Source organism: Chrysemys picta, chromosome 1 (assembly GCF_011386835.1).
Source record: "Chrysemys picta bellii isolate R12L10 chromosome 1, ASM1138683v2, whole genome shotgun sequence".
Lineage (NCBI taxonomy): Eukaryota > Metazoa > Chordata > Testudines > Emydidae > Chrysemys > Chrysemys picta.
In genome coordinates, this window is record NC_088791.1 from 7,279,403 (window position 1) to 7,306,339 (window position 26,937).

General features: G+C 52.0%; 1 protein-coding gene and 1 long non-coding RNA gene across 2 annotated transcripts in view; one reads left to right on the forward strand and one right to left on the reverse strand.

Annotated features, from left to right (window-relative positions):
* The window catches only part of LOC135972807 (uncharacterized), a 348,625-nt gene that overhangs the window by 67,426 nt on the left and 254,262 nt on the right, over positions 1-26,937 (reverse strand). The window lies entirely within an intron of this gene.
* LOC101950052 (carboxypeptidase A1-like) lies at positions 666-26,146 on the forward strand. Its single transcript, XM_008174077.4, has 11 exons — positions 666-852; positions 13,101-13,182; positions 14,903-15,037; positions 15,669-15,767; positions 17,707-17,808; positions 19,136-19,237; positions 19,814-19,924; positions 20,795-20,885; positions 23,010-23,209; positions 24,295-24,379; positions 25,879-26,146. Exons 1-11 carry the CDS (start codon positions 749-751, stop codon positions 26,064-26,066), a joined length of 1,299 nt encoding a protein of 432 aa, XP_008172299.2. The 5' UTR covers positions 666-748; the 3' UTR covers positions 26,067-26,146.

Below are 26,937 nucleotides of genomic sequence, written 5' to 3' on the forward strand. Positions count from 1 at the left end.
AAAAGCGGATCTCGTAGAACCCCAACAGTATGGGGCCCACGATGCACAGCTGGGCTTTGTTGAGTCCCTAGTAAGGCAGCTACTGGAACTAACGGAGCGCTCCTTTAGCTGGTAGCAGTAGTAAGTCTCTGAGGCGCTCTGTGAAGCCAGCAAATAGAGAGTAAAACAACACGAGATACACAAAGCCAGAACATTACATGGTAAGGCCGCCTCTTCCCCAGGGGGATCGTGTTGACTCCCCCTTTCCCCCTTCATGGTCGGGGCAGATCACAGGTTCTTCCCCTCCTCCAGTTTAACAGGGAACCTCTACCCGCTACTCCGACTAACCCCTTCCACACACGGCCCCCTCCGCCCACCCAACTATCTGAACGCCCTGTGCCTCCAAGCTGGCATGCTGCAGGAATGGGGGGCAGCCCTGTTTCCTCCTGCCTGCATGCTGCAAGCAAGTGGTGGGATTGCAAAGCGAGGGGCCCAGGGTGTGTGCGCGGGGGGGTGGAGCTGTCATTCCATCCTATCGCGCTGAGGCCACCACAGCGTTGACAAATATTGCCACTTTTCCAGGTGGCACATTCCCTGGGCATCAATCAGGCGGGAACAGACAGTGTCGGCGCTTTCCTGACAGGGCAGGGCACCGAGCCATGGGAAAGAGGCCGGCTGGGGAGGCAGGGCTCTGTTGACACATCCTGAGAGCCGAGCTGAGGCACAAGGTTACAGCTGGAGCCAGCCCGGGGCAGGAGCAGTATTTAAAATGCCTCCATCTCCCAGTGTGCACCCTGCTCAGCTGAAAATGAAGGGGCTGTTGGTGTTTGCTGCTTTCCTGACCGCTGCCTTCGGCAGGGAGACCTTTGTCGGGTAGGTAGATGGAAGTTTAACCTGCAGGGATCTTCCTCCTTGGCTGGGTTTGAAGTTACCGTGTGGCCTTGCAAGTTGATGTGACAGAGAAGTTAGTGAAAGGGGTAGTGTCAGGTCTGGGGGGGTTTCAAAGCCCACCCCAGCCGCAGGGTGAGCTGCAGCTGGAAGGAGATTTCCTTCTTTTAGCAGAGAATGTGCTGCTTGTAATCCAAGCTGCGGAAAGGGAAAGATGGATCAAATGCTAATGGAACAGAGCAGGGGTGAGGATCTGCAATGTGCACGTGAGCTCCCTAGAGGGAGCTCAGGAGGCAGTTGGATAAGAAGGGATGGTAGGTGAGGAGAAAAGTCGTGTTTTTGCTTGAAGAGGGAATCCAGTTTAACTTTGTCAGTAGCTGTTATGAAGAAGCAACCCACAGCGCTCCAGCCACTGCAGGATGATCTAGGGGCATCGGGTCCTGCCTCAGCGCAGGGGGCTGGACTGGATGTCTTCATGAGGGCCCTTCCTGCCCCACTTTGCTGTAATTCTATGAACTGCAGCTGTACTGAGAAGTGCTGCGGGGGGATATTGCAGGAGGGTGTCTGCTAGCTTCAGTCCAAGCACCACTGTGTGCCCGATATTGGGGTGACGGGTGTCTGGGACAGACCCTTTAATATAGATACTAATGAATGAACTAGATTATACCGAGAGCAACTGGTACTTTCAGTAGATCCTCATCTCAGGGAATAGCTGGCGACATAAGAATGAAATGAGACGAGCATTCTGTCCCAGGAAACGTTTTGAATGGAAGACGTTACAAGTATAGAAACATAAAATGATAGCCACACCGAGCTCTTACGCATCTTTCATCATCAAAGGGCTTTGCAAAGGAAGTCAGCAGCATTATCCCCATGTTACTAATTGGGCAAGTGAAGGAGTTGCCCCAGGTTAAACAGCAGCCCAGAGCCAGGACTAGAATACAAGTCTCCGTTCACCACTTTATCCATTAGGCTACATGTCCCTGTGATAAGGGCCAATAGACACCGACTCAGTGTCTATAGACATAGACACGGGCTTGTTTAGTCTGCAAAAGAGCAGAGTGAGGGGGGATTTGATAGCAGCCTTCAACTACCTGAAGGGGGGTTCCAAAGAGGATGGAGCTCGGCTGTTCTCAGTGGTGGCAGATGACAGAACAAGGAGCAATGGTCTCAAGTTGCAGTGGGGGAGGTTTAGGTTGGATATTAGGAAACACTATTTCACTAGAAGGGTGGTGAAGCACTGGAATGCGTTACCTAGGGAGGTGGTGGAGTCTCCTTCCTTAGAGGTTTTTAAGGTCAGGCTTGACAAAGCCCTGGCTGGGATGATTTAGTTGGGGTTGGACTAGATGACCTCCTGAGGTCCCTTCCAACCCTGATATTCTAGACTCTGTGGATGCTCCGGGACTGGAGCACCCATGGAAAAAATAGTGGGTGCTCAGCACCCACCAGCCACAGCTGTTTGGTGGCACCCCTGATCAGCTAATCGGGGGTGTCTAGGGGAAAGGGGCAGAGCAGGGGTCGGAAGACGGGGAGTGAGGGCGGAGCCTTGGGGGAAGGGGTGAAGTGGGGGTGGGACCTCGGGGAGGAGCAGATAGCTAAATAGCTAGATAGGCCCCACGTTGCAACTCACTAGACTCTGTCAGGTTCCCCTTGTGGGGTCCCTCAAACGGAATCAGAGAATCATAAAAGATCAGGGTTGGAAGAGACCTCAGGAGGTCATCTAGTCCAACCCCCTGCTCAAAGCAGGACCAATCCAATTAATCTCCTCCTCCTCCCTAGCAACGGGAATCCAGTGAGAACCAGGCTGGCATTGGCTGGGTCTACACCCGGGGGAATTCTGCGCCACTGCATACACACAGAATTCATGTCCCCTGCAGATTTCTTTGCTTCCCTGCAGAGGAAAGTTACCCTACTGGCGCTGGGGCTAACTCTCTTTCAAGCAGCACTAACTCCTGCTGGCTAAGGAGGGCCTGGTGCCGTAGAGCATGGTGTGTCACCTGCCCTTCCCGCAACCCCCGATGGAAACCCCCTCCACATGGAGCCCCAGAGGAGGGAGGCCAACAGGGATGAGGGAGCTGGGGTTGGTGCTGTAGGTCAAAGTCTCCATCCCCTTCATCCCAGGTGGGGGGTCTGCAGGGAATAGGAGCTGCGGATGCCGTATAGCCGAGAGCGCAGGAGAGAGGGAGCCTGCCTGAAGGGCAGAGGCACCATTTCAGATTTTGGTGGAGGGGAGCAACTTCAACCTTGATTCCAGGGGCTACGGGCACCTGAAAACTCTAGTTTTTTGCAGCTAATAACGTAGAAATTAGCTGACTGGAACATTGTATCTAATTCCTATATAAAGAAAGAAAATTAAATAAATATTAGACCCACTCAGCTCTAATACTAACATGTTCTGACATATTGTGTCAAGTCACTTAAGGCAGTGTTTTTCAGTCCGTGGGTCAAGACGCAGTACTGGGTCGTGGCATGTAAGGCACTGGGTCGCCTTGCTCTGGTCAGCACCGCTGAGCGGGCTGTTAAAAGTCCCGTCGACGGTGCTGCCCGGCTAAGGCAAGATAGTGCCTATCTTTTCGAACACCACGCTGTGTCCCAGAACCAACCAGCAGTGGGCCCGGCTTCTAGGCTGGGCTCCACACACTGCCCCCACCCCAAGCACCGGCTCCACACTCCCGGCCAATGGGAACTGGGGAGGGGGGGTTGCCTGCAGGTGAGAGTCGCACGGAGCCGCTTGCGCGCCTCCTCCTAGGAGCCAGACCTGCTGCTGGCCGCTTCCGGGGCTCAGCGTGGTCCGTGGTGCACCCTGGCTGCGCCGCTGACTAGGAGCCCCTGGAGGTAAGTCCGTGACCACGCCCCAATCCCCTGCCCCAGTCCTGAGTCCCCCCAAACCTGGAGCCCCTCCTGCACCTCAAACCCCTCATCCCCAGCCCCCCTCCTACACCCCAAGCCCCTGCCCCAGCCCTGAGCCCCCGCCAAACTGGACCCCAAACCCCTCATCCCCAGCCCCCCTCCTACACCCCAAGCCCCTGCCCCAGCCCATAACCCCCGCCAAACTGGACCCCAAACCCCTCATCCACAGCCCCAGCCCAGAGCCCTGACCCCCTCCCACACCCCAATCCCCTGCCTGAGCCCCCCCCAACCTGGAACCCCTTCCTGCACCCCAAATGCCTAATCCCTGGCCCCACCCCAGAGCCTGCATCCCCACCCCAGAGCCCTGACCCCCTCCCACACCCCAACCCCCTGCCCAGAACCCCCTCAACCCCTCATTCCCGGCCCCACCCCACAGGCCTCAGCTCCGCACGCCAACCCTCTGCCCCAGCCCTGAGCCCCTCCCACACTCCAAACCCCTCATCTCCAGCTCCGTTGGGTCATGGACAGCAACGATTTTCTTCAACTGGGTCCCCAGAAAAAAAAGCTTGAAAACCACTGACTTAAGAGACCCTGGTTAGGTTTAAAAATTTAATGTATATTCTTACTTTGCTACTAACTCTTGAATACAACAATTGAAATAATTGTAGAAAATTCTAGATTACTTTCTATCACTTTTTCGCAGTTCACCAAACTTGGAATAGATCATTTAACTGTTGGCAACATCCTACTAGGGCAAGGCCCTATGAGTTTATACTGCACCTGCCTCTAGCTCTACAGTTGTTACCTCACTACAAATAATAGACTAGAAACTGACTTTAAACAGGAGTGAAACTGACATTTTCAAGTCACTTTCACAGTATTGCCATCCCCAAATGTTCAAAAATCATGAATCGGGCTCACCAAAAATCACGAGATTGGCTTTAAAAATCATGAGATTTTGTAAAAATAATAGATTTTTATTTGACTTCTGCTTTTTGAGCCTGTAGGGGCACTGGGGGTCACATCTGGGAGTGCTGTCTCCACAGCCACAAGGGATAGAAACTTCATTTTTCTTTAAGAACGAAGGCTGAAATCAGCACATATCCACTTGACTCCAGGAGCTGGGGCTTTAAGGAAGACAATAATTATCATGAGACTCCTGACAAAATCATGAGAATTGGCAGTACTGCTTTCACTTCTGCTTAAAGGCTAACTACTTTCCTGAAGAGCCTTAAACACAACACTGCAGCGACTGGGTTGCAGTTCTCACAGGAGACTATTTAAAACCAAACACCAAGAAAATTCCACATTTTAAAGTTGAGAAAAAAATTGCGACTTCTGAGGTAGATCAGGCCCACTGCAGGCAAGAAAGGAAAATAAACAGGCACAGAAGCTCTGGGCAGCTCGTCCTCTTGAAAAAAAGTTGGAGGTTCAAATCTTCTAGTCCTTAATTAAGTAAATTGCCCTCGGTGCTTCCACTCATAGACATTAACATGTTCTCAATAACTATACACTTCATGCTTAGATATCTGAGCCATCTTACCCAGGGCTACGCATCTTCTACGCGTTGGCTCAGGGATGACGTTTTCGGGTATATGCTGAACAGTGCTGAGCACACAGTTGGTGCCCAGCGAATAATACAAATCATGACGATAATCGTCGACTTTATGGACTCTGTGGATGTAATTTCTGTTCTTTGTTCTGGAATGGGCCTGGATACAGCTGAAACCCTAAGAATTTGCGACCTAAACACAGCTGATGCTCATACGACACTTTCTCGTTCCTTCCTTTTCTTGGACTCGGAACAAAAAATGACAAAACACAATGGTTTTCAGTTAAAATTACAGAGCAGGCATTGCTCTACGACCCAGCCCGGGGCAAAACTTGCCACCCCTTGGGGGTTAAATGATCTCCTCTCACCTGACTCTCATTCTCTCTCTTTCTTCATCCTTCCTGACCCCTGTGTTGCTTTTCATGCTTTCAACCACGACATCCTTCCCAGTCGGCTAGGACTGTTTGCTGGAGTCTCAGAGAACTGGCCTGCTTGGGGTTGATCCCATCTATCAGACTCCTCTCTGTCTGCAGCACCTAGCAAAGAGATAGGCTGGTCCAGTGGATAGGGAGCTAACCCTGCAAGACATGGGTTCTATTCCCACCATGGACTTCCTGTATGACCTCAGTGTGGGGCTGGCCTTAGGGGTGAGCCGGCTGGGTGACTGCCCAGGGCACTGTTCTAAGGGGATACCTCCAGACTAGGGGGTGCCCCACTGTCCCTGACCTTGGAGCTGCTCCTGGAAGCCTGTCTGCTGATGTACATGATTGTGATCAGTAAACGTAAATGCCAAAATTATTAGAAAAATCAATTCTCATTCTTAATAAAAGAGAGGGGGAAAAAAACACCTTAATCATGTGTGTTAAAATTAAGTCAATACATTTTTAGTGGAGTGGAAAACAATTGACTAAAATATTGTAGCTAATGGCGGTAACACAGAGTGTGTCTGTTAGAGAAAGTAGGCAGATTTCATTTATTTTTATTTCTCTCGCCTAAAGAGAGCGTACGAAGTATCAAACGTGTGCCTCTGAGATCCGTGTTAAAGTTCCAGAAATGATACCTCAAGGCTTGGGATTGGGAATATCTTGCTGTATTATCTCTTGATTCTTCTAAATTTACATATACACTTAAAATATGGCTGTAACTGGTGTGTGTCTATATTTTTTCTTTCTTTATATGGGAATCAGATACTGTGCTCATGTCAGCTAATTCCTAAGTTATCTGCGAAAAAACAAACAATCCCCCTGCCCCCAACCCTTGAGTTTTCAGATGCCTAAGTAGCCCCTAAAAAGAAGAACAGGAGTACTTGTGGCACCTTAGAGACTAACAAATTTATTAGAGCATAAGCTTTCGTGGACTACAGCCCACTTCTTCGGATGCATATAGAGTGGAACATATATTGAGGAGATATATATATACACACATACAGAGAGCATAAACAGGTGGGAGTTGTCTTACCAACTCTGAGAGGCCAATTAATTAAGAGAAAAAAAACTTTTGAAGTGATAATCAAGCTAGCCCAGTACAGACAGTTTGATAAGAAGTGTGAGAATACTTACAAGGGGAGATAGATTCAATGTTTGTAATGGCTCAGCCATTCCCAGTCCTTATTCAAACCGGAGTTGATTGTGTCTAGTTTGCATATCAATTCCAGCTCAGCAGTCTCTCGTTGGAGTCTGTTTTTGAAGTTTTTCTGTTGTAATATAGCCACCCGCAGGTCTGTCACTGAATGACCAGACAGGTTAAAGTGTTCTCCCACTGGTTTTTGAGTATTTTGATTCCTGATGTCAGATTTGTGTCCATTAATTCTTTTGCGTAGAGACTGTCCGGTTTGGCCAATGTACATGGCAGAGGGGCATTGCTGGCACATGATGGCATATATCACATTGGTAGATGTGCAGGTGAACGAGCCCCTGATGGTGTGGCTGATATGATTAGGTCCTATGATGATGTCACTTGAATAGATATGTGGACAGAGTTGGCATCGGGGTTTGTTACAAGGATAGGTTCCTGGAATCACAGTTAAAGTTGCCCCACCCTCCCCAAATCTGAACCGGCGCCCCTGGTGAGCCGGGAGTGGCCAGAGGGCTGCGGGAGGGCCGTGGGCTCTGGCAAGACGCAGCCCCTGTGTGACAACATGAAGGCCACCTGGAGCCAAGTGGCGAGCACCAGGCACCATGAGGCACACCAGCAGGGCAGAAGTAAGGTTGGCGATACATCATGTTCCATTACTTCCGCGCTGCTGCGGGCGGTGGCGATGCCTTCACAGCTGGGTGCCCAGCCAGCAGCCCCCGCTATCAGAGCACCCGGGGCTGAGCTCTGGCACCTCTTTCAATACAAATTAAGCACTGGGGCCAGGCAATGGGGCCCAGAGGTGATGGGGGGATGGGGAGTCCGAGGGGGCCAGGGGTAATGGGGTGGCATCAAAATACAAGTTTGCCCAGGGTACCATTTTCCCTAAGGCTGGCCCTGGTCCAGTGCCTTAGGGACAGAGTTTCAGAGATTTTTAGGCACCCAAAGGTGCAGCTAGGCAGCTAGTGGGGTTTACAAAACACCTAACCTTCTAGGGGCTTTTGAAAATCCCACTAGATGTCTAAATACCTTTGAAAATCTGGCTGTTAGTCTCTCTGTGCCTCAGTGCCCCATCTGTACAATGGGGATAACAGGCCTGCTCGACCTCAGAGGGGCTGCGAGGAGAAACAGGTTAGACATTGTGAGGCGCTCAAGCACTATGGTGATGGGGCCACATAAGTACCACAGGTAGAGTGGGAATGTCTCTGTACCCCTGCTTGCCCTTCCCTGGGTTTAGGCCCCGTTCTTTTCACATACACTCCTCAAAACTCCCTCTTTCCTGAATGTAAAATTGGCTCAGAGGGCTTGGCTGTATTTCTTGTGTGTCCCTGTCAACACCTCTTCACGCCCTGCAGAGGGATTCCTGTTTTACAGGCTCATCTAACAACTTCCAGATCCTTAATTTAATCACCAGCCCTTTCTTATCTTAATCACCCTGCCTCTGTTTGTAAGGAAAATCCTGTCTGCCTGCCCCAGGGGCACAAACTGGGAGCCGCACCTCTCTTCTGGGAACTCACACTCCACAGTCCCGCTGTGCTGTAGTTAAGAGCGCTGCCTGGGAGCACTGCCTGTATGAAACTTGGGGGTGGGAGCCCCCCTTGACCCTCCAAATGGTGCCCCTGCTGAAGGGACCATCTGCAGCAGAGGCAACATGCTCTGCACTAGGACATCAGTGGGCTACCTCCTGCCGCCCTTACTCACGCTAACATAGGGTTACCATATTTCAGCAAGCAAAAAAGAGGACGGGAGGAGCCCCGCCCTAGCCCCGCCACTGCCCTGCCCTAGCCCCGCCCCTGCCCCACCCACTTCCCGCCCCCCTCAGAACCCCCAACCCTCCCCCCCGCTCTTTGTCCCCTGACTGCCCCCTCCTGGGACCCCTGCCCCTAACTGCCCCCCCCCAAGACTTCACCCCCTACCTAAGCCTCCCTGCCTCTTGTCCCCTGACTGCCCCCTCCTGAGACCCTCCCCCCAATCCTAACTGGCTACCTAGGACCCTACCCCCTACCTGTGCCCTGACTGCTCCAACCCTTATCCACACTCCCACCCCCAGACAGACCCCTGGGACTCCCACACCCCATCCAACCACTCCCCACCCCCTGACAGCCCCCCCCAAAACTCCCGACCCATCTAAACCCCTCTGCTCCCTGTCCCCTGACTGCTCCGATCCCTCTCCCCACTCCTGCCCCCTGACAGCCCCCCCCAGAACTCCCAAACACCCCCCCCCCCCGCTCCTTGTCTCCTGACTGCCCCCTCCTGGGACTCCTGCCCCTAACTGCCCCCCCAAGACTTCACCCCCTACCTAAGCCTCCCTGCCTCTTGTCCCCTGACTGCCCCCTCCTGAGACCCTCCCCCCAATCCTAACTGGCCACCTAGGACCCTACCCCCTACCTGTGCCCTGACTGCTCCAACCCTTATCCACACCCCCACCCCCAGACAGACCCCTGGGACTCCCACACCCCATCCAACCACTCCCCACCCCCTGACAGCCCCCCCCCGAACTCCCGACCCCTCTAAACCCCTCTGCTCCCTGTCCCATTGACTGCTCCGATCCCTCTCCCCACTCCTGCCCCCTGACAGCCCCCCCCCAGAACTCCCAACCCCCCCCCCCCGCTCCTTGTCTCCTGACTGCCCCCTCCTGGGACCCCTGCTCCTAACTGCCCTCCACAACCCCACCCCCTACCTAAGCCTCCCTGTTCCTTGTCCCCTAACTGCCCCCTCCTAAGACCCCCGTCCCTAACTGCCCCCCAGGACCCTACCCCCTACCCGTACCCTGACTGCCCAAAACCTTATCCACACACACCCCAGAAAGCCCCCCCCCGAACTCCCGCCCCCGCTCCCCCCCCCATCTCTTGACTGTCTCTCCAGAACCTCCCTGCCCCTTCTCCGACCCCCTGGTCCCCTTGTTGTTGGCCTTCGGTTCGCCTAAGGTCTCTCTGGGAGCTTGCTCAGGAACTGTCTGAGCCGTTCTCCCGGCACGCTGGGGAGCAGTGGGGGAGGAGCTCCAGACTGCCGGAGGCGAATGCAGGGAGGGAGGGAGTGATCTCTGCTGCAGGGGGGAGGAAGGACTCTCTCTCGCTGTCGGAGCCCCATATAAGTGGCACCATCCGGCTGCCCTGTTAGCCGCGCGTGCTCTGTATGGGGGGGGGGGGGAGGAGGGAAGTCCGGACATTAACAAATTCCCCCCGGACGCTATTTTTAGTTCAAAAATCCGGACATGTCCGGGGGAATCCGGACAAATGGTAACCCTACGCTAACATCCACATTATTAGTCACTAGCCCACTCCTGCGCCCCTTACTCAGGCAAAGCTCCCATAAGGGCTGCACGTATCGGAGATAAGCGTGTTAGTCTGTGTCCACAAAAGCAACGAGGAGTCCGGTGGCACCTTAAAGACTAACAGATTTATTTGGGCATAAGCTTTTGTGGGTAAAAAACCCACTTCTTCAGATGCATGGAGTGAAAATTACAGATACAGGCATAAATATATACTGGCACATGAAGAGAAGGGAGTTACCTCACAAGCGGAGAACCAAATGTTGAAGGCCAATTTAGTCAGGGTGGATGTGGTCCACTCCCAATAATTGATGAGGAGGCGTCCACATCCACCCTGACTAAACTGGCCTTCAACATGTAAGGTAACTCCCTTCTCTTCATGTGCCAATATATCAGGGGTTCTCAAACTGGGGGTTGGGACCCCTCAGGGAGTTGCGAAGTTATCACATGGTGGGGGTCGCGAGCTGTCAGCCTCCACCCCAAACCCCGGTTTGCCTCCAGCATTTAGAATGGTGTTAAATATATTGAAAAGTGTTTTTCATTTATAAGGGTCCTAGGGGGCCAGTTAGGATGGGGGGAAGGTCTCAGGAGGGGGCAGTCAGGGGACAAGGAGCAGGAAGGCTTAGGTAGGGGGTGGAGTCCTGGAGGGCAGTTAGGGGCAGGGGTCCCAGGAGGGGGCAGTTAGGGGACAAGGCACAGGGAGGCTTAGGTAGGGGGTGGGGTTCTGGAGGGCAGTTAGTGCTCATTTATAAGCACTCAGAATCTTGCTGTGTGAAAGGGGTCACCAGTACAAAAGTTTGAGAACCACGGCAATATATATTTCTTCCTGTATCTGTAATTTTCACTCCTTGCATCTGAAGAAGTGGGGTTTATTTACCCACGAAAGCTTATGCCCAAATGAATCTGTTAGTCTTTAAGGTGCCACCAGATGCCTCGTTGTTTTCATAAGGGCTGTGTAAACACTGCATCTGGCACTCAGGGTTTGGCCCAACTGCTTGGCTGAATTCCCTCTAAGCTGTGTGGCCGTGCCGCAGCCTATTATGCACTACGCAGGCACTCAGGCTGCAGCCGGGAGAGATGCCCCTCCCCGCCGTCCCCAGCCCAGCCACGGACCTGCTGCAGACAGGGGGGAGGCGTCTATCCCGTGGCCCCAGCCCCGGAGCTGCTGCAGCCAGGGGAGTGGTGCCTCTCCCCCACAGCCCAGGTGCTGCTGCGGGGAGAGGGATCTGGGGGGAGTCCTCTCTCCCCGCCATAGCCCCGAAACACCCTCCTGCACCCCAAACCCCTCATCCCCTGCCCCACCCCAGAGCCTGCACCCCAAGCCAGAGCCCTCACCCCCCCAACCGTCTGCCCCAGCCCTGAGCCCCTCATCCCCGGCCCCACCCCAGAGCCCACACCCCCAGCTGGAGCTCTCAGCCCCCCACACGCCAACCCTCTGCCCCAGTCCTGAGCCCCCACCCATATTCCGAACCCCTCGGCCCCACCCCCGCCCCACGAGTTTTGTTATGTGCACCAATATGGAGGTGATGGTTCACACATTTGTGTGATGTGTCACATAAAAATCATTCCCCACACGTGAGGGGAAAAATTAGAGGGCACACTGCTGCTGGGTCAGGCCCCTAGAACATTCAGAAGGGGTCTCTGGAGTCCCCACGGGGACGCGGTCCCCGTTCACTGGGTTTCACATGGCTGGCTGACTGTCCTGTTGTCGTGTGTGCCTTCTAATCCTGGGATGTGAGCGAGAGCGACAGGAACAGAGGAAGGATCCGTCTGGATCTGACCCAAGGCCCATCCAATCCAGAATCCCATCCCTGACAGTGGCAGATGCCTCAGAGGAAGGTGTAGTTACCCCACAGTCACAGACGTGGGGTAATCTGCCCCTTGCACCCCAGGTTTCATCCTGGTCTCTAAAGCTGGTCTACACAGCTCGTGGCAGTTGAGGTGACAGACTTGTGGGGCTCGCACTTCTGCTCTACAAATAGCTGTGGAGATATGCAGCTTAGGCCGGAGCCTGGGCTCTGAGGCCTAGGAAGTAGGCGGGCTTCCGAGCCCGAGCTCCAACCAGAGTCGTAACTAAAAAGCGTTGTTCGCACGGCTGTTTTTAGAGTGATTGTGCGAGCCCTAGTTTGCTGACCCAGGCCGGGAAGCTTGCTGCTGAGGGCTGTGTAGACATACCTTAATAATTAAGGGTTGGCTTAAGCCATGAAGCTTGAGGTGTCCCAACCTTTCATAACTTGTGTTGTCATTAATTATAACTCTGGGTGTTCTTGGTATCCGTAGGAATGTGGGTTTGTTACGTGAGTGTGTAACTCTCGCTGGTGTGGTCAAGGGGAGACCATCCCTTTGCAGCGCAACCAGACATCAGTGGGTTTGCCTGTGAGACTACTCCCGTGTGAAGTCCCAGTGTAGTTTAGTTTGCTGGTGCTGAGTGGTGGGGGTGTATTAAGAGCCCAAACTAGATGATCTGGTCCCGCCTCGCCTTTAACTCTATGACTTTATTGCCTGTGGAGTTACCAACAGTAGGGTCTTACTGCTAGAACTTGTTCCTGCTCGGGGCACGACTCTATTTCCTTCTATAGCTTGGCCAATACCAAGCACACCCGTGGCACTCGCTGAATGACTAATGCTCCTGCATGGTCCATATGATAAGGCATAGGGCTGAGAATCAAGATACCTGGGTGCTAGTCCTGGCTTGGCCACTGAATTCCTGTCGGACCCTGGGCAAGTCCTCTCCTGTCCAGCGTCCCCATCTGTAAAATGGGAGTAATGGAACTTACCTGCCTTTGTAAAGTGCTTTGTGATCTGAGGATGGGAAGCCACACACAAGAGCTAAATAGTACGATGCCTAATGATGTCCATCACATAGACCACATTCGAACATCCCAACTGAAGGGTGTGTGAACCCCTCGGCGTTCCATTGCTTGCTCCAGTCTCACTTCCTTCAAACTCTCCTCCACGATCCCCAGTAACGCCTCTCCATCTGCACAGGAACCAGGTGCTCCGTATCTTCGTTGCCGATGAAGCCAGTGTGGAGAAGGTGAAGGAGCTGGAGGAGCTGCAGGAGCTACAGGTAACGCGAAGGTGCAGATCAGCCATGTCTGAGGCCTCTGTTAATAAGGCCACCAGATTAATAGCCCTGGGGCCAGGAGGCTGCTAACGATCCCTAGAACTGGTACCACATGGGCCCGTAGCAATATGGCTCTACCCTGGCTGGGAGGGACCATCTCTAGAGGAGTTCAGTCTCCAGAGCAATCCAGCCCTTGGCCTCTGCTGAGACTGCCAGGAAAGGGGAACAATTAGTGTCTGTTGTGATGGTGAACCTCTGGGTGTGCAACCCCCACATGGCTTTAATCTAGAGATGGGATCAGATCCAGAAAAATGTCTCATGTGCACCCCCAGGGAGGAGGTTTTTGGAACCGGGGCTCAAGTGTGGCCCATTATAAAGGGAGGGGCATGTTAGAAATTGGAATCCATCACTAGGTTCAGACTTCAAACACGCCCCCCAGAAGGGTTTGGGATCTGTGACGGGACCCCCGGGGTGCAGCTTGGAACTGGGGTACCGTTCTGCCCCCTTAACTCTCCAGCCTGGGCTGTCTCTCAGGATGCTTTGCTAGTGTTAAGCAGCAAACCCCTCCAGGCTCTGTGATCACTCAGCACAACAGCAAGTGGAGCCCCATGCCCAGTTAGATTGCGGGCATGCTCCCAGAGCCACTCACGAAACTTCCCTGGGTCACAGCGATCTCCCCGGTGTCGTCTTGTGCAACTGAGTCGTAGAGTCAAGCAGGCCCCATTGTGTGGTGCTTGTGCAACAGTCATTGCATTGTAAATCCCTTGATTACAACTCCCCTGCTGATTAATGGTCACTGAACGCCCGCCTGGGAGTGGTTCGCCTCCTTTGTATGTCACTAGCCAACTGACAATGTATTTCAGTAGCAACCATACAGCAAAATCTCATCACTTGATACACACTAATGCTAGACATATACAGGACAGTGGGTTTCAGCAGATCATTCATATGATATCTTCCATGACATGCTTTGTATAAAATATGTCACAATTATATGGCAGGGCTGGAGATGGGGGTTGCAGGGTGCTGCTTTGAGGTATAGAGTGCCACAAGATCCCGACTCTGATCAAAACGGAGACAAAAATTTGCAACTGAAATGGCTGAATTTTACTAATGCACATGTCCCTCACTTAGCAATTATATTTGCCATTCACCTCTTAATACCTCTCTTCATCTCTGGAGGCACCTAGTAAGCTTGTTCAGCCCTTATGATAGCTCCATCTCACCTCAAGATTGAACCGATTCCTTCCCCTGTCTTTCCAGAGCTAAAACCCTTACACAACCACTAGGTCCTTCATTACGTAGGGACTTCAGGAATTGCCCCTCATTGAATTACACTGGGGAAACATCTCCTGATTTCATGCAACGAAATACCCCTGCAGTGCACTGAAAAACACCCCTGGTTGGCTGACAGGTCCAAATATTTCTAAGACTGCTGATGGTTATTTGTTTTGTCTTTGTTCAAAAAAGAACTAGATAAGTTCATGGAGGACAGGTGCATCAATGGCTATTAGCCAGGATGGGCAGGGATGGTGTCCCTAGCCTCTGTTTGCCAGAAGCTGGGAATGGGCAACAGGGGATGGATCACTTGATGATCACCTGTTCTGTTCATTCCCTCTGGGGCACCTGGCATTGGCCACTGTCAGAAGACAAGATACTGGGCTAGATGGCCCTTTGGTCTGACCCAATATGGACGTTCTTATGTTCTGATGTTCCTTGCCAGCTGGATTTCTGGAGGGGACCTGGAAGCCAAGACGTTCCTATAGATGTACGCGTTCCCTTCGCCAGCCTTCAAGCCGTCAAAGTCTTCCTAGAGTCCAACGGCATTCGCTATTCCATCCTGATAGATGACCTACAGGTGAGTGCTGGATGTGCAGAGGACTAGATGCTCTGCAGAGAGGGGTGGGTCAGGAAACCAGAGATATTGCATGAAACTCACTGTGACCCTGTGAGTTATCTCCAGGGCCAAAGTCTCCTCCTAAGTTACACCAGCTCGACTCCTTTGTGTTTGAGGATACAAAGCCAAGTTCTGCCGTCTGTTGGATCCATGCTTTCAAGTCCACAGAAGGCAATAGCCTTGCACGGGCGTGTAACTGAGAGAAAGTTTTGGCCATCGTTTTTAAGGGCCTGGTGGTGAATCAGGAAAATAACAAGTGAGTTTGGTCAAGAGCTAAATTCAACTGAGCCTAATTGAAATTCTCGAGGCAAACCTGAGAGCTCATTCCGTTGAAACTCTGCTCACGGGACAAACGCTCATTGGATGATCAGATCCTGAGAGCAAGGAATCAGACTGAATAGAAAATGAGAAAGGATTTGGCCCAATAATTGTAACTTGTAGCCATTTACAGGGGGAAGCAGGTGCACAGAAATGAAAGGCACGTTCTCCTCGGTATAACCAATGCTCTTTCTTCTCCAAAGCCTGCCTGCTCTTGGTGATGCCTCTGCATGACTAGTCCTTCCTAACAGACTCTTCTCCCTGCCTCTTCTAGGCGCTGGTGGATGAGGAACAGACTCAGATGATAAGTCATCATTTCATGCCCCGGTCTGTGGAGACGTTTAACTACGCCTCTTACCACACTCTGGATGAGGTAACGGCCGGTGCTCACCCATTGACATGTGACCCACGAGGGTCTGAGAGGCGCATTTGCAGAAGGAGAATATGAGACAGGCTTTCACCATTGAATAGGCCACATGCACCCTCTCCACTTAGGGCTGCCACGCAAAGCAAAGCCCATGGGTGGGCACACACTTTGCATTGTGGGAAATATGCATTTTGGAATTGCTCTCTCTGCCGTGTTGAGGTGCTAGGACACTTTGGAGGCTGATTTTAAAGGCTCCAGACTGGCTGTGATGGGTGCACCCCGGGGTGCCACCTGAAACTGGGGTACCCCTGAGCCCCCTGACCCACCAGCCTCGGCTCTCTCTCACACTGTACTGCTGTGACAAGCTGCAAAGCCCTCCAAACTTCCACCTTCACCACCTTCATATGGGTAGGAACACACCCCGCTGCAATTACATGCAGGGCTCTCTAACCACCAGCCTCCCAGCCCAGGACCCCAGAGCAGTACTGTCCTGCCCTGGTCAAAGCTGGCCAGCATATGGGTTTAACACCCGGTCCGTCTCTCCCTCAATGTGAAGAGGACTATGCACACTTGTGGTAACCAAGCAGAGATTTTCCCCAAGCACTCCAGTCAAAGCTCACCAGTTTAGATTAAAACAAAAACAAGTTTATTAACTACAAATGATAGATTTTAAGTGATTAGAAGTGGTAACAAACTGATCAAAGCAGATTACCTGGCAAATAAACAAAAAACGCAAACTAAGCTTAATATACTAGATAGACTGGATATGAATTAGTAGATTCTCACCCTAACAGATGATACAAGCAGGCTGCAGATCCTTAGGGGACAAGCTGCATTTGCTTTACAGCTTGGAATCCCCAGGCCTTTCATGCATAGGCTAGAAATCCCATTAGCCTGGGTCCAGCACTTTCTCCAGTTCAGTCTTTGCTCCTCGGGTGTTTCCAGGAGTCTTCTTGGGTGGGAAGTGAAGAACAACAGATGACGTCATTTCCTGCCTTGTATAGCTTTTGAATATGGCGGGAACCCTTTGTTCCAAAGCTGGTTCCCAGACCAGTCTGTGGAAAAATACTGACATCCCAAGATGGAGTCTAGCATCATGTGGTCTGGTCACATGTCCCTGTAGAGTCATAGCAGCCATTACTTGCAGGCTGTCTGTAGCGTTCTCAGAAACGCTCACCAGGTAGGAGATAAGCTTCTCCTAAGGCCTATTGTTTTCCCTAATAGCTCATTGCCCTGAATGGGCCCTTCCCCGCCCAGCTATCTAGACTGAAAGCATCTTGTCTAGTGGGCATTACCCAGGTGTAACTACATTTGAAATACAGATACATAGTCAATATTCATAACTTCAGATACAAAAATGATACATGCATACAAATAAGATAATCATAATCAGCAAATCATAACTTTTTCAATGACATCTCACATGACCCATCTTGCATAAAATGCATCATAATTATGCCATAATCATATAATAATAATATCAAACTATGAAGAATATGGGGTGCAGTGTCACACCGGCTTCTAATTTTTCACCCACAATTCATTGCATTTTCGATGTAAAAACAAAAAGAAAAGATATCCACTTGCCCATATCATCTGAGACTTTCTGGCGAGAACTGCAGTCGGATACACAACAGCAGCTGGGCAACACAAGGAAGAGTGAATGAAAGTCCCCATTCAAAGATTTCAGCAAGCAGTTTAGTTAGAAAGATCTCCTCCTGGGCAGCTATATACAAATGGCAAATATTTGTGTTTAAAGTTTGGTAAAGGGAAGATAAGGATTGGATAGCCCCTCCCCACGCCCTATGTCATGGATCAGAAAGCCCTGGAGTCAAACTAGAAAATAGTCCCAGGGGTTATCTGAAGCAAAGGGAGTGTGGGGCCAACACAGGTGTACACCAATCTGCCGTTTAGACCTAACTCCAACGTCCTCTTTATACGCCAGATCTACGACTTCATGGACTTATTGGTCGCTGAAAATCCAAACCTGGTCAGCAAAATTCAGATCGGCAACAGTTACGAAGGCCGTCCTCTCAACGTCCTGAAGGTAAAGTCACAGGGGGTAGACACAGGGCCTGATTCGGCTCTCACACCGACTTCTTGTCGATGTACCTCCACTAACCTCAGTGGAGTAACTCCTGATGTATAGCAAGGGAGAAGAGACTCAGCCCACATACTCTGTGTAAACACACAAGCTCAACCCCTACTTTCCGTTGCACCAGTGTAAATCCGCAGTAACTTCACTGCAGTCAGTGGAGTTACCCTGGTGAAAACCTGGTGTGAGCAGTAGGATAATCTAGCTTCCTTGTTAATGAAGTTCTGCCATTGCTAGTTAGCAAAGAGGCATTTACTTCCTAAATATCACCACAGAGATTCAGCAAAGCATATTTACCCCTCTCTTGCTCTGCCCCCTGCCAGCTAGTCTTTCCTGGGGAATATTTTAATTGCTTTCAACCCCCCTTTCTGAGTTCTGGTGGACAGAGTTTGCCCCATGATGGACTCTTCTATTATCTTCCATGGGACCAAGTCAAGCCTTGGCTGGTGGCCTTCCAGGAGAACCCAGGGAATGGGATTTGTGACTCATTAGGTGATTCCCTAGAGATGAGATTTTTCCTGCAAAAAAATTTAGACAAAAATGACATTTTACTTTGGAAATGTTTGAGTTTTGGTCAAAACAACTAAAAAATCTAGGACAAACCTGGAGGCTTTTTGTGAAAATTTCCTTTTTGTCAGAAAACACATTTTCCGTTGAAAAACTTTTGATAGACATTTTTCTGCCAGGTGTGTGACTCAGTTCTTCCCTCTGAATCAGTGCTAAGCCAATGCCCTGGCATGACATAGAGGGTGCTTGTGCTGCTGGAGATGCCGTCTTTTGGATGAGACGTAAAGTGGTGGTCCTTACCCCGTAGGGTCATTAAAGATTCCCACAACACATTTTGCAGGGGTACAGTCAGTAACCCTGGTGCTGTGGCTAAATTCCAACCTGGGTAATTAGTACATTCTGCTGACTTAAAATTCCCCCCAAATTGTTTGCCTCCTTTCATAAACTACAATCTAGTGCTGTTGCTATGTTCCACCCCAGAAGCAGCTGCATTTCAGGGATGAGTGAAGCAATATACAATACAGTGTATCTATCAAGAGCCATAAGGTCTGGTCATTATGGACGACGGCTCCTCTGGGAATATATGAGCTCCCTGTTCCTAAGCATGATGTCATTTAAAAAGGGGGAGGGAGATCTCTGAAGCTCAGAGACATCTGGTATGGCATAGACTCCCTGAGGGGTTGCCTGAGCAGCATTCAGATCCGTGGTACTAAAGGATGGGGGAGCTGCACTGGAGAACATCAACCCCCTGCATCTTTGCTTTTCCATGCAGTTCAGCACTGGAGGAACCAAGCGCCCAGCTATTTGGATCGACACCGGCATCCACTCCCGGGAATGGATCACTCAGGCCAGCGGAGTCGTGTTTGCAAAGAAGGTACCACCTGCGGTTTCAGCTGAGAATGGCACATTCCAGGATGAGGGATGAAGAGAGACATGGGACCCCACTAGCTGGGATTAGGGTGACCAGACAGCAATTGTGAAAAATCGGGACAGAGAGTGGGAGGTCATAGGAGCCTATATAAGAAAAAGACCCCAAAATCGGGACTGTCCCTATAAAATCGGGACATCTGGTCACCCTAGCTGGGATGTGCTTGACCTAGAGGCAGCATCAAGCTCACCTGACATAGTCATGACAGCTGAGAGCTGGTGAAGTCGGTGGTGCTACTTCTGTGAGAGGGTTGGGCCCTAGCGGAGGCAGGAATTGTGCACGGAGGCCAGAAAAGGGTGGAATAAGCTCCCCGCTCTCTTGAAACAGGCCCCCAAAATTGCAGGGTTTCACGCCTTGCCGCTGGCGAGGGATAACGGGCCAGGTTCTCAGCTGGCGTGAAGTGACAGCGAAGTGATGCGGGCTGCGGCTCTGGCCCTATGAGTGCAATGAAGCCCAGTGTTAGAATGACTAATGTGCCTGGGCCTCAGGGCGTCTCTTCCTCACCTGTGCCTCCCTGTTCAGATTGTTGACAATTACGGCAAAGACCCCTCTCTTACCTCCATCCTGGACAACCTGGACATCTTCCTGGAAATCGTTACCAACCCCGACGGCTTTGCTTTCACCCACACCAAGGTATTTCTCCTTGGCCTCCTTAGCCGGCCTTTATAACAGCGATCAGATCTCTGGCTCAGGACTTCCAGGCAACAAGTTCATGAGCGGAGGGGGAGGGAGGCGGGGGGCTGGATGGGGAGTGCCAAGAGGGGTCCCTGCAGCTTGGTGAGCCATGTATTGGGTCCTGATACTCTATTGCTTTAGTGCTATGTAATGGGAGCCATTTCTACCCCCCTGGCACATAGGGCAAGGCCCACACAAAGGTGAAAGGCCATGGAGAATCACTGGAGGCCACAGCGCTTGCTTCAGTCTTAACAGGGAAGAACTTGCTGTGTGGGTTAAAGACTCAATTGGACCTTGCTGGGTCAGGGGAAATTGACTATGAGCCTCTGGATTTAGCTATAACAAGATTGTAGGCACCTGAGTCTCCATAGCATTATTGTTTGATATCTGTATTACAGTAGAGACACCAACCAAGATCAGGATACCAATGTGGTAGCTGCTGTACAGACACATAGGGAGAGATGGAGCCTGCATCGAAGAGTTGGCCAAGACAGGTGAAGGGTGGGAGTGGAGAGAGAGGGAGAATTATTTGCCCAATAGCAGAACCTAGAACAGAATCCAAGATTCCTGAGTCCCTGTCTAACACCCTATCTCCTGCTCTCCTCCCACGTTTATATTGGTGGAACTACACTGACTTCAGAGGCGTCACTCCAGTTAAGCAAGAGGAGACTCGGGTCCCTATGTGCCTAGAGAACAGACTTTCTCGACACCAGTGCGGTGTGACCCATCGGCCCTAGGAGACGCTAGCCTCACTCAGCCCTGTGGAAAGGGCTGTTAGCGTGCGGCCCTGGCTGGCCCCCTGATAAACGATTCTCCCCTCTGTCCCAGAACCGCATGTGGCGTAAGACCAGGTCCATCAGCTCTGGGTCGGCCTGCATCGGCGTGGACCCCAACAGAAACTGGGACGCGGGTTTCGGAGGTACGGTTTTCCTTTAACCGCTCCTTGGGGGCATTTACGTGGACTCCCCTGGGCCCAGGGAAGGAGAGAGCAAAGGGCCTGGCCGTGCTATCCATGGCTGGTTAATGGGAAGATCTGGGCTCTCTCCTGGGCTGGCCTCTGCAGCGAAGGAGCATCTTCTATTGCTTTGGAGTAACTTCAGCGCCAGCCCACGTGCTTGCTGTGGGGGAGGGATCGCTCGGTGGTTTGAGCATTGGCCTGCTAAACCCAGGGTTGTGAGTTCAATCCTCGAGGGGGGCAAAATCAGTACTTGGGCCAGCTCCAGGGTTTGCGCCGCCCCAAGCAGCGCAAAAAAATAAAAGCTACGATCGTGATCAGCTCTACCGCCACCGCTTCAGTCTTTGGCAGCAATTCGGCAGCTGGTCCTTCGCTCCGAAGTGAGGGACCTGTCGCCCCAAGCACCTGCTTGCTGGGCTGGTGCCGGGCCTGCCTGCTAGTGAAGGCAGGGGGCTAGACTCAATGACCTTTCAGGGTCCCTTCCAGCTCTATGAGATAGGTATATCTCCATTCTCCTCCGCTGCAAGGAGGGTCAGGGGGAGATTGGGTCTTAAGGGGCAGGGTGATAAACAGAAAAGTAGGGCATTGCCAGAGAATTTTGTTCCCAGGAGAGAGCCTGGAAGAACCTGAAGGGAACTGAGCATGTGGCCTAATCCATGTCTCCCTCTGCCTGGGATATTCTCACCTGGAGTGCTTTAGCCTATCTCTAAGTGGGAGAGGGGAGTTCAGACGACAGTTGCCAACTTTCTAATCGCACAAAACCGAACACCCTTTCTCCGCCCCTTCCCTGAGGCCCCGCCCCTTCCCTGGCCCTTCTCCAAGGCCCCGCCCCCGCTCACTCCATCCCCTCCCCTGTCACTCACTCTCCCCCACCCTCGCTCACTTTCACCAGGCTGGGGCAGGGGGCTGGGGTGCAGGAAGGAGTGAGGGCTCCAGCTGGGGGTGTGGGCTGTGGGGTGGGGCAGGGGATGAGGGGTTCGGAGTGCAGGAAGGGGCTCAGGGATGGGGCAGGGGTTTGGGGTGCAGCAGGGGGTGGGGGCTCTGGCTGGTAGTGGGGGGCTATGGGGTGGGGCTGGGGATGAAGGGTTTGTGGTGCAGGAGGGGACTCAGGGCTGGGACAGGGGGTTGGGGTGTGGGAGGAGGTGCAGAGTAAGGACTCCAGGAGAGAGTTTGGGGTGCAGGAGGGGGCTCAGGGCTGGTGTAGGGGGCTGGGGTGCAGGAGGGGGTGCAGGCTCTGGGAAGGAGTTTGGGTGCAAGAGGGGGCACAGGGCTGGTGTGCAGGAGGGGATGCGGGGGGTGGCCTCTGGGCAGCACTTAACTCAGGCGCTCCTGGAAGCGGCCAGCATATCTGACTCTGAGGTGGAGGGGTGAGGGGGCTCTGTGCGCTGCCCATGCCCACTCGGAGCGCCCATGGCTGCCCCTGCACCTAGGAGCCAGAAATGGCGGCCGCGTCCGGGAGCTGCGCAGAGCCAGGGCAGGCAGGAAGCCTGCCTTAGCCCTGCTGTGCCGCCAACCAGACTTTTAGCAGCCTGATCAGCAGTTCCGACAGGAGCAGCCAGGGTCCCTTTTCGACCAGGCAGGGCCGGCTCCAGGCACCAGCGGAGCAAGCATGTGCCTGGGGCAGCACATGCTAAGGGGCGGCATTCCGGCCATTCTTGGGGCGGCAGAGTCCGGGCGTTTGGGTTTTTTTTTTGCGCTTCGGCAGTTCTGGCAGCGGGAGTCTGAGCCGCCTTTTTTTTTGCTTGGGGCGGCAAAAATGGTAGAGCCGGCCCTGCGACCAGGCATTGCGGTCAAAAACTGGACGCCTGGCAACCCTAGTTCAGACTCCATGGTCCCTTCAGTCCCTGGTCTCTGGTTTGCCAGTGGGCGTGGGGAGGAACTAGTTACATTGGTGATGTGAAAACTTGGCTGCTAGAGACGAGGAGGAGACCCCCAAATTCATTCCACCTGGGACACCAATCAGCCAGTAGCCGCAAAGAGTTTTTGGCTTGTGCTGACTGGAGATGGAAAACTCCCCCCCGCCCCGCCCCTTACTGACCCTTCAAGCCACTATGTTTCTGAAGCAAAGATACCCTCTTTCCGCTGCAGGGGCCGGGGCCAGCAGCAACCCCTGTTCCGAGACTTACCGTGGCCCCTACGCCAACTCGGAGAGTGAGGTGAAAGCCATCGTGGACTTTGTGAAGAGCCATGGGAACATCAAAGCCTTCATCTCTATCCACAGCTACACCCAGCTCCTCTTGTATCCCTATGGCTACACCAGAACCCGGGCCGACGATTACCAGGAACTGGTAGGGTCTTCCTCACACCCTCAGGGTGAGGTGACTGCCGGGGGTATCATCTTTCAAAGTGGGGCCAGAACGATACGAAGACTGTGTGGTCACTCGACCGCAGAGCCGGCCTGAACCCCTCCACCCCAGCTGTGGATTTTCTCCCCACATGGGTTTCTCCTCCGTAATCACATCCCCTTTTCTGCTCACACACATTTTTAATTCAAAGGCCTCTCTGCTCTTTCTCCGTGGCTGCGTTGCAACCAGAACAAAGGGGTTTTGGGGCTCAGAGGAGCCAGTTGCAAATGACTCAGCAGAATTTAGGGCACCTCGCTGGGAGCCTGCAACGACCCAGCTAGGCTGCTGAGAGGGGGGCATTCAAAGGGGTGAGTTGAAGGAAGAGCCTAGGAAACGATGGAGGACGGGCAACAAATCCCATTCTACCATAAGGCAGAAGACAGCTGTAATGCACTGGCTCAGCATGTACCATCAATAGTGCCCTCTAGTGGCTGAAGCACAGGAGGGTAAGAGTCCAGCTACTGTTGCAAGCAAACGAGATCCTCCTTTAGCTCAGGTAGCAGGTGCCTCTGCTCTGCTTTGGAGCCAAAGGTCGTAGGCCCCACTGAAGTTGCGCGCGTATGGTTTAGTTGACCCGTGTCTCTCAGGTGGGGCACTAGGTGACATTGTCTGTCTGGTATAAGCCCTGAAATGTCAGTCAAACCTGAACTCAGTGTTCAAACGGCGCCATAATCTGCCTTCTCTATTGGGCAGAAGGAGGAGTGCCCAGTACCCACAGGAGGGAGGGAAACATAGGGAGAGTCCCTGGAGGAAAGAAGGGGAGCTCTTGCAATGCCATAATACCAGGGTGATGGGCAAGCAGGAGCGACTTCTGCAGGAGAGATCCACTCAGCCCTGGTCGGTTATATATTCCCAACACTGCTCTGCTTTATTTTTCCAGCCTTTGCATTTCTTCCCCCTGGAAAGATGCAACAAGCTGCCAACCACCCCTGCCCCAATCTGGCATCCTGCCCCCGCCCCCTCTGAGCACAGACACCACTCACATCCATCGTGTAACTCATTTTTCTCCCCTTTGCATTTTTCTCCAGGATAATATTGCTAAAGCTGCGGTCGCTGCCCTGTCTTCCCTCTATGGCACTCAGTACAGATACGGCAGCATCATCACAACCATCTGTAAGTTGCTGGGGATGACCTGGTCCCTTTAGCCATGGCAGGTGGGGGAGGAACCAGACAGCTTAGTCACTCTACAGGAAAGTACAACCACTGCGAGAGCCTTTTCCTAGGCCAGCCATGCCAGAAAGCCAGTCCCCACTGTCCAGCTGCTAGGAACGTTGTCACTCACATATCAGACCGTTGGTCCCTCAAGCCCCTGTAAAGTCCAAGGACATCCCCATCAGATACCTGACCAGGACGTCAGAACAACTTAAAAAAATGCCGCCCTAGTCCATTCTAGTTTTCACACTGAGCCCAGTGCACGCTGGGTTAGGATTTTGGGGGTTCAATCAGTGCTGTGTGAACACGCTAATGCGGTGGCAGTATGATGGGTGTCATGACTCAGGCAGTCTCCGTCCGTTGGTACAGCCACACCACAGATGCAGCATCTTGCCTTCAACGGAGGGCAATAAGTGGTACTTCAAAGTAAGGCAACCTGATCTTCATAAGGCGTCTGGCCAATGGTGCAGCGAGTATGAGAGCGCCTCTGTTTGACCACTCCAGTAAGAGTCTAAAAGAAGCTTTGAAGGATTCATAGATGAAGGCCAGAAGGGACCATCCATTCCAGTCATCTAGTCTGACCTCCTGCATAAACAGGCCACTGCTAGAATTTCACGTAGGGCTTGTCTTTACTACCGCGCTATATTGGCGATGCAGCTCTGCCGATGTAGCACGTGTGGTGAAGACACACCACGTCGATGGGAGAGCGCACTCCTTTTGGCGTAATTACTCCACCTCAATGAAAGGCGGAAACTATATCGGCAGGAGACGCTCTCCCACCAACATTGTGTGGTATAGCTTTAAGTCGGTGTAACCTGCGTTTCTCAGGGGGGTAAGCAGTAGTGTTGATAAGCCCTGAGTGATTTCTGCATCCAGCCCATATCTTTCGGTTGAGCTAGAACACATCTTTGAAAAAAGGACACATCCAATCTCTCCATCGCTAAATCAAATCTACCACATCCCTAGGAAAGCTTGAAGTCTGCTTTCTCCACTGTAAATGCCACGTTCTAGCCAGGGATGCAGGCTGGAGAAACCCACGTGTTTTGTCAGTGAGGCGAGTGGAACTTGGGCTTTCCCCACTCTTTGTAGCCTCTGTAATTTATTCTTTGAGCGATATGCCTGTGCCACAAGGCTCAGATCGAAACCATCCTGCTGTTCACAAAACTTGCACTGTGGGTTTTTTAGATCATCATCTAAGGACCAGCAGCAAAGTTTAAACCTCCTTCCCCAAAGTTTGGTAGATGGAGGGTGATGTAGGCCCCTAGTTCTTGTTTTATTCATTTGGTGTAAGTAACTGAGAGCCAAACACTCACCCTTGTTGCAAGGACCCATGCAACAATTTGCTTCTTGTATTTTTCAGCAGTGACATTTAAATGGCCTTATAACTGTCCCCTTCTCTCCGCACCCATTACTAATGCTAGCCTCGTTTGTTTCCTTTTGGATGTGTTTCCTGAATCTAGATCAAGCTAGCGGTGGAACCATTGACTGGACTTATAACCAGGGCATTAAATACTCCTTCACTTTTGAACTGCGGGACACAGGGCGTTACGGGTTCTTACTGCCTGCCAACCAGATCATCCCTACTGCCGAGGAGACATGGCTGGCACTGATGACCATTATGGAGTACACACGGGACCATCCCTATTAAAACAGGACACACTGTGAGCTCAGTTTACTTCTCTGGAGGAATCCAGTGAGTGATTCAACTAGCCCAAAACAATTAAATAAAAAAAAATCGAATGAACAAATAGTGTTATTTTTCCATCCTGGTTTAGATAACTTTAATGGATTCACTTCAAGTCCATCCCCAAAATCTCTCCAAAGCAAAGCAATTGTCTTGTTTTCCTTATGTGGTGGCCTGCACAAGTACAGCTCATAATGCTGACATCCCTGCCACTAGTTTTAGACCCATGGCAAGAAAGCGGGTGGCACGTTTCCCCTAAGAGCATAGGAATTGCCCTGCCAGATCTTCTGTTTCCATGGATAAGAAGGTTCTTTAATGTCCCTCTAGAACAGCCTCGCTATCGTTTCTCCCATCCTTCACCTGCACCTCCTCAGGAAATCTCCCCTCCATTTTATACCTTAGACTGAACACATCTCTATCCTGCAGAATGCTGCATCCTTAACTGCAACAGGGATGACTTATTCTAGGAAGCCCATGGAGGGGATGTGACGGGTTGGGTCACAGAAATCCCCTTGGGATTGCCACTTGATGTGCTGAGACTACCTCTGAGCCCGTTTTCCCTGGCAGCGTGGGACTTCAGAACCCTGCCTTGTTGAGCCAGACACGCTAGCCTGCTCCAACACAGACCCAGGTCTGAACCACACCTGCAGACTTAATTGAAAACAGCTTAAAAAGTGCTCCTGTCTCTAGCACCCAGACACCCAGTCCCCAATGGGATCCAAACCCCAAATAAATCCTTTTTACTCTGTATAAAGCTTATACAGGGTAAACTCATAAATTGTTCGCCCTCTATAACACTGATAGAGAGATATGCACAGCTGTTTGCTCCCCCAGG